Source organism: Asterias amurensis, chromosome 12 (genome assembly GCF_032118995.1).
Source record: "Asterias amurensis chromosome 12, ASM3211899v1".
In the NCBI taxonomy this organism is placed as follows: Eukaryota; Metazoa; Echinodermata; class Asteroidea; order Forcipulatida; family Asteriidae; genus Asterias; species Asterias amurensis.
Window position 1 is genome coordinate 18940527 of NC_092659.1, and position 14470 is coordinate 18954996.

At 37.5% G+C, this 14470-nt stretch overlaps 1 protein-coding gene across 3 annotated transcripts; it reads left to right on the plus strand.

The window, feature by feature from the left end:
- Positions 1-232: 232 nt before the first annotated feature.
- LOC139944909 (AP-1 complex subunit sigma-2) lies at positions 233-13421 on the plus strand. Of its 3 annotated transcripts, none has more exons than XM_071942079.1 (5): positions 233-358; positions 1339-1517; positions 1826-1934; positions 2358-2495; positions 11961-13421. In XM_071942079.1, the coding sequence occupies exons 1-5, from the start codon at positions 356-358 to the stop codon at positions 12006-12008; spliced, it is 477 nt and encodes a 158-aa protein (XP_071798180.1). In that variant the 5' UTR covers positions 233-355; the 3' UTR covers positions 12009-13421. The 3 variants fall into 3 exon arrangements, with proteins under 3 accessions (XP_071798180.1, XP_071798182.1, XP_071798181.1); XM_071942081.1 differs by lacking the exon at positions 11961-13421 and adding an exon at positions 7340-11924; XM_071942080.1 differs by lacking the exon at positions 11961-13421 and adding an exon at positions 6432-7333.
- The last annotated feature ends 1049 nt before the right edge of the window (positions 13422-14470 follow it).

Consider the following 14470-nt stretch of genomic DNA (forward strand, 5'->3'; position numbering starts at 1 on the left):
AACAAATAAATAAATAAAATAAACAATAAAAAATATCTCTGAACTATTAAGGCAGTTATGTGCTGGTTTTGACCGAGTGTGCCGCGTTTAATGATTACTTTTCAACAGCATTTACACTGTTTTGGGCTCCCCTCCCCATATCCTTTCTCGCCAGCCCCCTCCTCCCCAGCCGAAAGATGCGGCTCAATCTTGATCAGCATGACACGGCCAACAGAGGGCGCTGTGACATGCCCACGTAAATTTTACACATAAGTCGCAATTTTGGTGAACGCCTGGTCATCAAAACGATGTGAAAAACACCATTTCCTGAAATATATACCACAATTGAACAAAACAGAAACAGATAACCAACAACATGGTAAGTTATACATTCTCTTCAATGCATTTTAGTACTAAATGTATTGGTTTTATAAGCATTTTTACGTTTTATTTTGTTCTGTTTTGTAAGACAAAAATCTAAATTGTATTGTATTGCAACGATTGGCATTGCAAAGGTGTGTATTTCCGACACTTTTGTTTCACACTATATCGTGTCGTGAGATTGTTGCATGTTGCATCCAGTTTATTTTACTTTCACAGGAACAACAAGGAAAATTGTCTTAATGTTTGAACCAAATGTTGTTTGTGTATTTCTGTGTACCTATGCTGTGCTGTTGTAACAAGTGGGAGAATGTTCTGATGTTTTTGTTCTTGACTTGACTTCTTGTTTACTACATTTTAAAGAGTGGGCGGGGCATGGAGAAAAAATGTGAAGACCGAAAGACATTTGGTTTTACCTTTTTTTCATACAAATTTGTTTCTTAAAGACATTGGACTTGTCAAAGACTAGGCTTCTCACTTTTATTTTAAAATATTAACTCTGAGTCTGACTAGCTTGTTTCGATAACAATGACAATGAAAAGTTCTTATTCACCCCATTGTTCATGCCATTCCAAGAGATTGGTTCATGTATCCAACCAAAGACATTAATGATTAATTAACATTCTAAACAAGTGAAAACATGGGATTTGTTTGTATTAATAATATGGTACTGCACTCTCCTCCCCCCCCCCCACCTTTAAAATACTTAAAGTGCAAATAGGCTAGAAGCATGAGCAAAGGAAGGGCTCCTCATCTAAAAAGAAAAATTAGCCAGGTAAAGTCATAGTTGTGTTTTTATAATTGTAACCCTCCATCATCCCGACGGCCGCAGACCAGATGTTTAGGAAACAACTATGGTAACAAAAGTTCTGATTGGGCAGTTTCAACCATTTTGAGTTTCTCACGGCAGAGAGTGTGTTAAGATTTGTAACGTATGACATTGACTAAACTTATTACATCGTTCTGTTTTGGTTGTAGTTGCAGTTCATGCTGTTATTTAGCCGTCAAGGGAAGCTACGTCTACAGAAGTGGTATCATGCCCACACTGAAAAGACAAAGAAGAAAATCACCAGAGAACTTATCACGACAGTGTTGTCAAGGAAACCAAAGATGTGTAATTTTCTGGAGTGGAGAGATTTAAAGATTGTTTATAAAAGGTATTTGAAAATGATTGGGAAAAGTAAGATTTGTACTTCAAACAAATGTCAGGGCTCTAAATGGAGACTAAACAAAGTCAACAATTATCGAACATTGCCACATGTCACTGAAAACACAGCAATGTTGCTACTTTTTAATGGACTATTAATTTTTTACCGAGAAAAACATGCAAAACTTTCATGGATTGAACAAACTAATCACATCATTTACAGAATGTTTTATACAAAAGGATTTGTCAGGTTTTCAGGATTTATTAAATTTGTTAAAAATGTTTTGCTGATGTTGTTTTTTTTCCTTCTCGTGTCAGGTATGCAAGTTTGTATTTCTGCTGTGCAATTGAAGATCGTGATAACGAACTGTTGACGTTAGAGATCATACACAGATACGTGGAGCTTCTGGATAAATATTTCGGGAGTGTAAGTTGGCAAAACATGTTTCTTTCTTAATTATTTATGCTCCCTGTTGTCCCTTTATTAAATGCTCTTACCTGTAGCTGTACTAACATTCATCTTTTTACAAACATTGGTTAAGGATTTAGCCTTGGAGATTGGGTCATAGATTGATTTTTACAACGCAATTTTGATTTACTGGGGGACAAAATTGAAAGAAAGATACAATAAAAGTCACATGTGAAACTTTCAAATGAATTTCTACTTGCTGAACAAACAGCGCAAAACTGCTACGGTCATTTCACAAGAGCGTCGAAGAGGCTACCATCCCCTTTGAATTCTGAGAAACAATTCATGCATAAATCCTTCCCAGCCATTTTACGTTGACTTGTCTCACTGAAGGTATATACATGACCGCATTAATAAAAACGTTGTCTTTCCTTTGTATAGGTGTGTGAATTAGACATCATCTTCAACTTTGAGAAAGCGTACTTCATGCTCGATGAGCTAATGTTGGGAGGCGAGATACAAGAGACGAGTAAGAAGAATGTCTTGAAAGCAATCCAAGCCCAAGATCTACTCCAAGAGGTAAGAACACTCAAAGACAATTGACAAATCTTCCGACATTGACGAGAACAAACTAACCCGACTCTTTCCAAAGTCACTGATTAAACATTCAACTCAAGTCTTACTCATTCTGTCCAAAATAAAAAAAGTAAATTAAGTCAAAAAAATCTTTCTGAGAATGTTTCTTGACTTAACAGAAAATTGTTTCTTTCTTCACTGAAAGTTGACGAGAGAAATCGTAGATTTATTCTATCATGTCTTGGGTATCTTGTCTGTTATCATTAGGCCATCATGGGTTATGGGCAAATACTCGCCAAGCAATGCATACAAATTTGTACAAGTTGGGAACGTAGTGCATTCTGCTCTACCAGCCAGGCTTCTAGTGGATGACACCTGTGTCTACATCCTTATGGACTGTGAAGGGGGTAACCCCTGATTCAACCCCAATAGTAGTTGCTTATCTGCCCCTGGTGGCAGTTGCTTTGGTTGATAGCCCAAATCAGTTTAGGAATAGCCCTCGCCCTGATGTGGCTGTCCTGGCTTGTGATGTTAGGCGATCTGTTAAAAAAAACAAGGATGCGCATGGAATTATGTGCATTGCTTGGCTTGTATTGTCATTTTTACGCACTCCACACAATGCATGATGGGCACATGGATTTCTAATCTTATTAGGTAGTCACACACACTATTGTTATCTTCACGTGTTTCCGGACGTGGATGCCGCGTTCTCACAACTTGTGTTAGTTTGATTTTTTAGAGTTTTGTTCATAAACGCGAAGACTCCTGCAAGGAAGTGTTGATGCAGAAGTATTATTTATAATCAGTGGCAAAGTTTGATGATGTCAGGAAAAGAAAATGAACGCTTTTGTTTGACTGTCGGGGTTATTGATGTAAAATGTGTAATTTAAGCGACTTAAACAAATCTTATTCTCAGTACAATAGGGTGCAAGTCTTAGTCTTTTGGGTCTGTTAAATTCACACATTATTAAGACAAGTTTTTCAAGACAATTGTTGTTTTACCCTTATACCTTGTCATGTTGATGCAACAAGGTTAAATGTGAGTTTTAGAAGCCCTGCATCTCACTAAGTAAACCCAGATGAGTGAGTAAGGTTTGTGGTGACACCATGTAAAATCTCTTTGTGAGTAGTGGTGGTTCTGAGAAAGGCCGGTTTGTATTGCTCGATCTTTTGGGCAGTGTGCTCTGACCGTCTTCTGGAGAACTTTGATGTACACACAAAGTCGATGGACACAGAAATAAGGGTTGTAAGACGGAGCGTGTTCGCAACTTTTTTTCTCAAGAATTTAGTTACAACCTTGCTGCAGCGTCATGCCGATGACTGGTACCCTTTTGTGCTGAAGTGAAAGGCCCATGTCACACGAGTCAATTTACAGGCAACCTTTTCCAGGCAATCTCCAAGAAGAAAAACCATTCATATTTGAATGTTCACATATTTGCTTGGCGATTGTAAGACATTGTTGAAAGAGTGACTCCTGTGTTGCTAAAATAGTCATGTATCATGCACTGTAGCTGGTTGCCTCCAAGTTGCCTCGTGTGACAAGGTCCTTAAGTAGGATTTGAAACTTTACATGGTGGAATTACGATCTAGTAAGGTTTGTGGTAGCACCATGTAACGATAATCTCTAATTGAGTTGGGGTGGTCGACGTTTTCATCAGTATGCTCTGATCGTCTTTTGAAGAAACGAGTACCTACGGTTCTTTTCAGGACCCCCCCCCCCCCCATCTCAACTAGAGATTATCTTTACATGGTGTTACCGCAAACCTTACTAGAGCCCTTAGATCTATTGTTGAGAACTTCTTATGTTTATTGTTGCTGCTTCGGACTCAACCATCACATCATTATACACATCAACATCAGGAGATGCAGGTACGGTTACCAGTTGTCACTGCCTTGGTTCACCAACTTGCTCAGAATAAATAAACTATCCAAAGGGTCGCACAGCACTGCAGTGGCCTAGCTATCGTCTCCCAAGCTCCTCGCATTCATTTCATATTTGATTCCATGAAAGCATTCCAGTTTGCTGAAGTATCTCATTAGAGATTCCATTCAAAGCTGCTCTCATCAAAACCTTGTTGCGGATCCCCATCATTGCTGTATAGTCTCTTATCTTTACTACTTATCATATAATAAACCAAAAGGGAAACTGACTGGGCAAATTTTGGTGTTGAACAGAGAGAAATTTGATAGAGCAGGATTTGAACAATCGACAACAGAATTAACGTACCAACTGCTCTATCTAGCCGAATGTTGGTGGTTGTCTCCCTATTTTGTCAATATCATTGTTCGGAAGACTGCCAGCACAGGTCTAGACACACATGTTGCTTAGTTAGTGGAGTGCCGGCATGTTTAAATTTTTGGTTCAAACCCTGCTCTAGTAAATATTTCTCTGTTCAACCCCAAATCTTTTGTACTTGTATGGTAATGCGTGGACCCAACTTCGATCAGCTTCTCAGAAATGAAATACCATGCTCACTGCTGCTACTTGTACTTTTGTGTTCACAGTCAAGAGTGAAATGTCAAGTAATGCATGCAAGGTTTTATCCAGGGTGTGGTAAAAGGTTGTCTAAATTGGCTGGAAATTTAAAAAGTGGGTGTCCAAATTGTTCACTTACAATCTGACAATATAAAGTGACTTTTAAAACAGTGTCAAAATTTAAAACATGGTGTCCAAAAAACACCCAGACATCCCTCTTGCTTAAACTATGAATGCATGAGACTGGGGCCTGCTGGAATTGTTTACAGACTTCGCGGCTAACAGTAAGGGTTATGGTCACCCTCAAATAGCTTGAGAAGTTAGGCTTGAACACTCTAAAACCCCGCTTCCTTAAGCCCTGCTTTTTACCTCATGTGTTTGGAATGGAAAACAAGTGTTGACGTCACAATTCAATATTTTTCAGCAAATATTCTGGAAGAATAAAAAACATTTTTATTTGAGTGGATTGTTTGTTGCGATGTCAAGTTTTGTTTCACACTCACATGGAGTATAATCCAGGCTTATTCAATGACAATTCAGGTCTGTACTTAATCCAGCGCCCAGCCTTAAATTTCTCATTTTCTTTTTAGTGTAATACTTCAACATCATTCTCCAACATCCATCCGGCTCCACCCCTCCCCCACCTCCAGATTAAAATAATCTTAAACAAAATAATAACACCAAATTATGTCTGATTATTATTTACAAAAATGTATTTTTGTAATGTATTGTATCAGTGCCGCACATACACAAATTTGATTTTAGTTTTGGCGGAGTCCGGTATTCTTCCTGAGAAGTGACTGATCGATTAAATTCCGTCCCTTATTGCAGCAACACAATCTAACAGCGCTGTGTTAGGCACATCTCACCAAAGAGTCATACATACATGTATATCGTACAGTGTATTGTATTCTATGTATTAATAATAATATTTAAATTGTTTTTATACAAAATCATCAAATATACTCTTAAGCATGTTTTTCTTGACTCACAGAATCAGGGCTGGAATTCCACAGAGCCCACAGATAACCTTTGTTTCCCCAGGTCTTTGGCTTGCTACCACCTTCCAAATTTACCATTGACTTCAAGATTTTCCAATGAAATTGCCCTTTGCAAGAGTGCACAGCAACAATCATGGGTACACTTTTTGTTACAAAGACACCAAATAAACAACAGATTTAGCAACTCTTTGCAGATCTTGTATTCGACAAAGCACTTTTTATTCATCATTGACACAATGATTGTTGATTGATAATGAGATAAGTACTACATCAGTTGTTTTCTAACTGTTGTTCAACAAATGGATTTCAACAAAGTGTGTACCCATGACTGGCTGTGCACAAAATCAAATTGCCCCTCAAAGATGAAATTCCAGGCCTGAAGCACCACGACCTTTCACCCCTCTCACCCCTTTCACCCTTTGACCTTTCACCATCCTCTGTTTTCTTTTTAATGTCTTGTAGGAAATGGAGATGCCTTCAAGTATTCTTGAGGAGCTTGGTTTCCTCTGAGACACCGTCTTGTTGTTGTCGTTGTTGTTGTTGTGATTTCTTCTTCCCCAAGAGCACCCCCTTGGTCTTATCTTCCTTATTCTTGCATCATCTTTTCTTAAGTTCTTGCATGCCACCTCCAAACCTTTCCACGTCTGCACTCCTGCATGTTAGATGTACTTCCAGTCATCGGACAACTCTGAGACACGCATTAAGAACTTATGATAACTTTAAAAGTTTGAAGGAGATTAAGTTGTTTCCACAATAAATTTACAAACTTTAGTTGAGGAGGAAACCGTTGAACAGCAAAACATTTACTTTTTATTTTAAACTCTTGAAATTTATAGACCCCTTGCATGTGACATCACAAAAAAGCACACCCACTGGGGCCAAAAAGCGCCCTTGTGGGGTCAAAGGAGGCAAATCATGGGCCGATAGCTGGCTTTTTGCGAGAAAATGGTCGCACAACCTCAGCATCCCTTAGCGTTTGGCATTGTTCAAGGGGTCTATTAATTTAAGAATCATTTACTCATCTTGTCATACATGTAGAACCATTTTTCCGGCCGCTATCTTTGATTCTGTAAAATTTGCCGAGCCCTGTAATTTTAAGACATCCCTGAAGCCCTACTGACATTAAATCAACCTTATCACATTGCAGCCATTTTGTTTTAGTCCCTCGTTCAAATACATTTAACCAAACCGAGGCTGAAAGTAATTAGTCTGGTGCCTGTTTGTATAATGTTAGTAAGCACTTAAGGAATGGCAACAAACACAGGGAACCAGACAAAATGGCTGCAGTATGATTAGGATCCATCCAGCTTTTATCCCTCACCCTTTGCTCATCTTATCCCTCCATCCTTTCATTCTCACCCCCTGCATAGGAAATACAGGCTACCGTCGCCGCATTAGAACAGCTTGGGTTCCTTTAAAGCTTGTATGTGTGCTTGGCTCTACCATTTTGCCATGGGGAAGTCAGCTGGTGTTTTGGTATTTTTGTTCAAGGCACTGGACACCTTTGGTAATTGTCAAAGACCAGTATTCTCACTTGGTGTATCCCAACATATGCATCAAATAACAAATCTGTGAAAATTTTGGTCTTCGAAGTTGCAAGAGAATGATGAAAGAAAAAAACACTCTTGTTCCACAAATTTGTGTACTTTCGTCTGCTTAATAAAAATTAATGCGGCAGCTGAAGTATTTTGTAATTTGAATGAGAAATGATCTCTTTCTCAAAACAATGTACTTGAGGGAGCTGTTTCTCACAATGTTTTATACGACCAACTTGCTCGTTATCAAGTAAGCTTTTATGCTAAAAAATCATTTTGAGTAGTTACCAATAGTGTCCAGTGCTTAAAGCTACATGTATTTATAACTACTTCACTTCTGACTCCAATGAAATTGTTTTACTGTTTTTCCTCACATTTTTATCTAGTACTAATCAAACTTCCCGATGTTCACTTTGCTTAGGATCATACTTAGGTAGGATTTAAAACTTTGCATGGTGGAAGTATAACTACGAGAGGTTTGCAGTAACACCTTTTGAGAATCCTGTTTTTTTTTAATAGTGATGGTTCTAAAAAGAACTGGTGGTTGATAACTCCACGTTTCCATCGGATTCTCCTATGCTCTTATCTCCTGAAGACAATCAGAGCATACTGATCGAAACATTGAGTTGTTAACCACTTGTTCTTTTCTGAGCCAACACTACTCAAAAGAGGCATTCACACGGTGTTACCACAAACCTCTCTTAGGCTATCATATTAAAATGTCTAAAGTATAACTTTGAGTGATATGCCATACATGTAGAAGTAGAGACCCGGGCGCTTAGCTCCTGCTCATTGCTTTTGTATCGCTTTACATTTCTTAAAGCTAAGGCCACAAGTTTGCACAAGTGTTGACAAGAGACCAATATTGCCTGGTACCTTTTATATGTTTTTGAACATGAGTACCAGTCACTATTAGCCGATAGTCGTCGAAAGGTCGTTGTGCAAACTTGGCCTTAACTACCAGCTGTACTGTGCCAATAAAAAGTGCTTTGCAACACCAAAGTAGCAGGAGTTAGACCCTAAAGGGTAACTGTTAGCCCTGACCTTGGTATTGATCCTGATTGATAACATGGACAAAATGTCGTCTCTACGTGTTACCCTTTAGTATCTACTGCTTAGATTTAAGAGTCTATTCTACACTGTAAAAATAACTCCTGGGTCAGAATTCACCTATGGGGCTAGACCAATTTCCGTACAAAGCTGACCCAACAGTTTTTTAAGAATGGGATTTGAACTCAGATTCTGCATCAATTTTAGACCCATTTTTTTGTAAATTTTGATCCAATCTGTGTCATAATGACCCTACAACTGGGTCATGCCTCACAGAACCTGGTTTGGGTAAATTCTGACTCCGATAATGTTTTTATATCATGGCTGAAAGGTGATGGAAAGTGATGGTTTAGGATAATCACTTTTGAATTATAGTTGTAAAAATAAGAAAATTCTGTATTTTTTCTTACTGCATGTTTTTGGAGGAAGTTATTCACAAATAAGATGCAATGTAGTGAGTACTTGAGATACTCTTTCAAAAGGCGTACATTTTTAAGGATGTGGCATTTGTTGCCGCTTTCCTGTATGCAAGTAAAGATTTGATGGTATACACAATGAATTACACTTAAAATTAAGCAGTAGCGTACTTTATAAACTGAATCCTTTTAAATTGATAGCATTTGGATAAATTAGTGCTGCATGTCAAATTCAAGCTGTTTTGCATGGAATTAGAAGCAGGTTTCATGGCATTGTTTACAGCAGACTACTGCACTTTAGTACGGTGCCCTATAAAAACAATTAATTATATGAACTGTAGCGCCAGTGGTGTAACTAGGGTGGGGGAATGGTGGGGCACACCTCCCCCTTTCCCTCCTCCCCCCCCTGCCCCCATTGATGTAAGCAGTAGGCAGTGTCATGAACTTGCGCCCAGGCATAATGGATGTTGAATACTCAGTTTAGATTCCCTTGTTTGCATGATGAGATACCAAACCATGTGATTGAGGTGAGTATTGGGTAGTTCATAACCAATGGTAGACTTTGTAACGCTAGGTGGCAGCAGACATTACCAGGTAAATATCAATTGTTTACATAGTTCTTAACATGCGCACATTACCGAGAACAATGGCTTTACCTGGCAAGTCAGCTGCCATCTAGCGACCCAAAAGTCCCTCATTACCAGATGAAATGCAATTTTCATAATTTTGTGTTGTAGCTAGAATATTCATGTGAATTCCTACTGTAAGTTTAATCCTCAAATTCATATACATTCCATCCTCTCCCTATTTTTATTATCAAAATGCAGCTCACTGTAAGTAATTGTTCTAGTTAACCCTTGGTAACGTTTTTATGCAACTGTACAACTCTTAAATAGGCCCTATCTGTATTTAATTATGTAGCAGTAAAACTTAAAGCGGACAGTAAGTCTTAAAGGAAATGCTTCATTTAAATCCAACTGTTTATTAAAACAGTAACAAAACGTTACATTCCAATGTATGTCAAAGACATGGTACAACATTTTCTCACAAACTCCCAAATTGAGCAAATTATCTTCTGAACAGTGCCCAATTTAATAAAGCCTGTAAGCTTAATAATTTGCTAAGCGCAATACAACTCTTGGTTTCAGAAAGTGGTGACCAGAGAAAATTCCATAACATTTACATTATTGGAACTGGTGCCCCACTCTTTTTGTGCTTAACAACTTTACGAAATTGGACCAGGTCATCAAAAAGTGTGTGTTTTAGGGTGTATGGATACATATATCTTACCAAAACATCAACAGAAACAGATGTGTTACCATTTATCTTATCGTTAGGTCAACCAATCAGTAGCTAGAGTTTGTGAACTGTTTTAGAGGTAAACCACAGTGCTCACATTCCAATGTTATATTAAGTGACCTAAAGAAAGTTTTGCTGTATATAAGATTATATTCAATTATAGTATATGAATTTATAAAGGAAAGTTGAACTATTTGCATTTGCTGAATTATTGGAGATTATTGAAGATTTATGAGTTCTACCCTTCATTAATAATTTTGAAATTTGTTCTACATGTACTCAGTATTTGTTGCCTGCATTGGTGTAGGGCAAACTTTAAATTATTTTATTATGGCTTGACATCACAATGCAAGAACATCATCAATTAAAATACTGGTGGATTTTTGTATACAGTCAATCTATAAGAAAACAATATACGTTTAGCCAATTATTACAACAGAGTAAGGCGGTGTGTGAGCCAAGAGGTTATGGCTTTGGCTATAGTGATAACACGAAGCCACTAGCCAAAGCCATTAGTTCCAACGCCGTCTATCTTATATTGCACATGTATGTTCACTATTATAAAGAATTGTTCTATATATTTTTGAACACATTCTGTGTTCTCGATGTAAAGATTTTATCAAATAAATGCTTAAACTCATTTTAACTTCAAAATATTTTGGATGTAACTTTGTAGTCATCTTTTAGAGAGGTACATGGTGTAGGCAATAAGAAGTAGCATGATAAACTGGCGGGTAGCACCAGTGCATGGGTATAATATGGTTGTTCTCCTGTCATCCAATTCAGAATACGGTTTGCATATTCAGAATACAGTTTATTTTTATTTTCAGAATACAATCGCAAAATACAGTTTGCATAATTTGAAATCTGTTCGTGAAGTTTTGTAAAAGTTTCCCAAACGCATCCTTGGCTGTGTGTTGAGTAGTGATTGCTTTACAGTTTTAAACGCCAGTGTTTTAAGTTGGACTCGTCTGCATTGATGGGTCGGTGAAATGGCACCAAAGTAACCATTATTTTGGGTCTTAACTTGGACTTCAATAAATTGTGGATGACACCTACTGTTGATGACTTGTTGACAGTAACTGCTCCTAGCACAGAACTTGAGTTAACTTTTGACACTATTACCAGTAGATTTTGAAGACTAGTCTTTTCTTTCTGTACTGTACTTCACTGAGACCTGACTTACATTTTAAACAAACTGACTTGAGACTTGATTTGAAACATTTCTTCAGTGAATTAAAAACTTGACGCAAGGAAAACGAGACTTTACCTTTTAAACCATGTTATCTTTCAGTTAGGATACTTTTATGAATTGTCCCGATCTCGGTTCATTTCTGATGAGCTATCCCCTCTCCCCACCGTCACGGTCTTGAGGCTTCAAGGGATGGAACATTTCTCCCGATGAAAGCAGTCTTCCCATAGAGAGTAGATATTTCATGAGGAGATCCTCAAACTAAGTTTACATTGAGAAACTTTTTCTTATATATATTTTTTTTAAGTGCTTCAACCACAAAAGAGTGATTCAATGAAAATGTCTAACTATGTCCTGAAAAACAAAAATTTAATATTTTACCAAATGATTTTATTTACATCTATTTATTTTCGTTACCATATTGTCATCAGTTCTCGTCTGTTCCTTAAACTTGTTGAATCAGCCTCATTTCATCTTTCTTTTCAAACTTGTTTCCTAGGAGACGGAAGTAAACAAAAGCGTACTGGAGGAGCTTGGTTTGTCATGATGACGTCATTGGACTACTCCACCACCGTATGAAGGCATTAGATATAATATGTATCTTGTTGTATGGGGCCCCTAATATAAGGGATATTATACCTTTTCAGGTGGGCAAAGCACATAAAAGGTACAATAGAAATTCCTTTTACAATATGAGAATGATGTAGTTTTTGACCAAACGGTAGCTGACGCCAATGGCAAACTATAGGAAGCCATCGGTACAAAAAGCATTTACATGTAATTAATTTATTGAAATCCTGATATTTTTTAAATATATGCTGGACATACCTTCTTATTGAAGTCCAAAGTGATGACAACTTTCTCTATGTTAGACATTTTGATAAATTGTTAATATTTTCATAAACTCACAGGGCAGCCCGTACAAAATGGCGCCAAAACAAAGAAGACATCGACCACCTTTCCCATTTTACAGGCTCCTTCATAACTGCCTGATCTTTAAAGGTTCTGTATACGTTTGATATTGACTCTGACAAGTAATGGCAATAACATACGTTGTAAGAAAGTACAGCAGTTTTGATTAGTATGATGCATTGTGAGAAACTTTCACTTCAAAGTACTGTGGTAACGTACAAAGCTATCAATTTGTATCAAACAAATTTGAATGTAAGCAGCTTTAAAACAGCGGTACGTTTCTCAGATTATGACTTCTTAGAGGAGTTATTTTTCCTGCGATGATACATTCGCTCCAGAGTTTCGGCGATATTTAAAAAAGAAATGAAATTTTCACAGGTTAATATTGTCTTGTATACATTACTAAATTTACAAATGATTTAAACAACTGAGCTGTATACAGGAGGTATACATTGCCTTTAAAAAAGTTTGAGATGGCGTTAAATTCACTCTTTGTTTATAAGACAAAATTAGAAACAAAGACAAAAATTGCGAAGCGAAGTAAATTCTTAGTTTGTTTTTGTCAAATAGCCTTACTGTTATCAATATATCAGTAAATAGATGGGGGTAGTTTGGTGCTGGTTTCACTTCAATAATTAGTGGCGTAAATATTTGTCTTGAAATTTGATCAATGTCTTCTTGTGTAGTTTAAGAACAGTTCTACAATATTTGGTTTTGTATTCAGTGTCAATAATGTTGTCAAAATGTGCTACAGTTTTTGTAATGTACATGTATACTCTTTAACCGTAAGTAGTAAGGTTACAATAATATTAAGCATTCGTAGTTGTACTTTTCAAATAATTCAGTTGTTTATGTATCGGATACATTCCCGGATGTAGACGAAAGCCAGTGTATGGGATTTTGGAATCCATATTTGGCTTTGGCTTATGGCTCTGTTAGTCAATTGGAAGTAATGCCCTTCCATTATGCGAACTTATAGATGGAGTTTTAGGCTAAGCCGTTTGCGGTTTCGGAAATGATTATAAATTAAAAAAAGTAGAAATTACAAGTGTTTTGAGTTCCATGAGTTTTTTCTTTTTTGGAAGTCATGCGTCTCAGATACAATAATTATGTGTGTTTAGATATTTCATGATGGAGTTCGTCTTTGCCTTTGTATGGTATGGCTTACCCCCCCCCCCCCCCTCCCTCTGTCTACAACCACGTGCCTCTTTCTATGACAGCGTACCGATGGGGGCGCTCTCAGCAGCCGTTGACCATTTCGAACAATAGAGCCTGCACGTGTTTGAGCACTGCTGACCCAATACAATTTGCATCATTTATTCTTCAATGAATGTGACCGAGAACCATTCTTTTCTTTTCTTCTTTTTTTACTTCCTTTTTATGATACCGATTTGGTCCTTATAGAAATGTCACTTTCTACCCCTGTAATATTCAACCATCTCTGTTTGAACTATCAAAGTTGTAACAATTTTGAACAAAGCAGTTTTGCGTGTGAAGTCTGATACAGTCTGACGGTACGGGGACGTCTGGTCTAGCCTAATTTATTCATCACATGTTGGTCAATTGCTGTCTGAGCAAAACAACTGGCTTTGAGTTCACAAGATTCCTCAAATTCCTCTGACAGAAATTATGCAAATGTGGGCCAGTTAATGAGCTTTTAATTCATATGCAAATTATTCTTGTTATACTATCAAAATGGTCCTTAATCGTGTGTTTGAGACTGGAATACAATGGCGACATAGCTCTCTTTAATCCCTCTCTTCTAAATGGATTCTGCCTCTGAGTTTACCTTTATGTAAAATGGCTGCCCTTCCGGCCCTGTATACAAGATGTATGGCGCTTATGATATCGGTATCTACTTGCTGGGAATATTGATGTTTTTGGGGACCTTGTCTGGCTTCATATTCTATTACCGCGGAGTAGGTTTTTCGGAACTAGGGAGACTAACTTCTCAGTTCTGAAAAGAACTATCCTGCTTATGGCTTCAATGACTTTCTAACAACTACCTGGACGGAACAACTACTTTTGCTTGCTGGATCGTGGGGACTTCTCGTTCTAATTTGACTACCGTGGAGTGAGTTCTTAATTGGTCTCAAC

Coding starts and splice junctions, on each gene's coding strand:
- LOC139944909 (XM_071942079.1), top strand. Junction 1,518..1,825: donor TTAAAGATTGTTTATAAAAG/GTATTTGAAAAT, acceptor TTCTCGTGTCAG/GTATGCAAGTTTGTATTTCT. Junction 1,935..2,357: donor TGGATAAATATTTCGGGAGT/GTAAGTTGGCAA, acceptor TCCTTTGTATAG/GTGTGTGAATTAGACATCAT.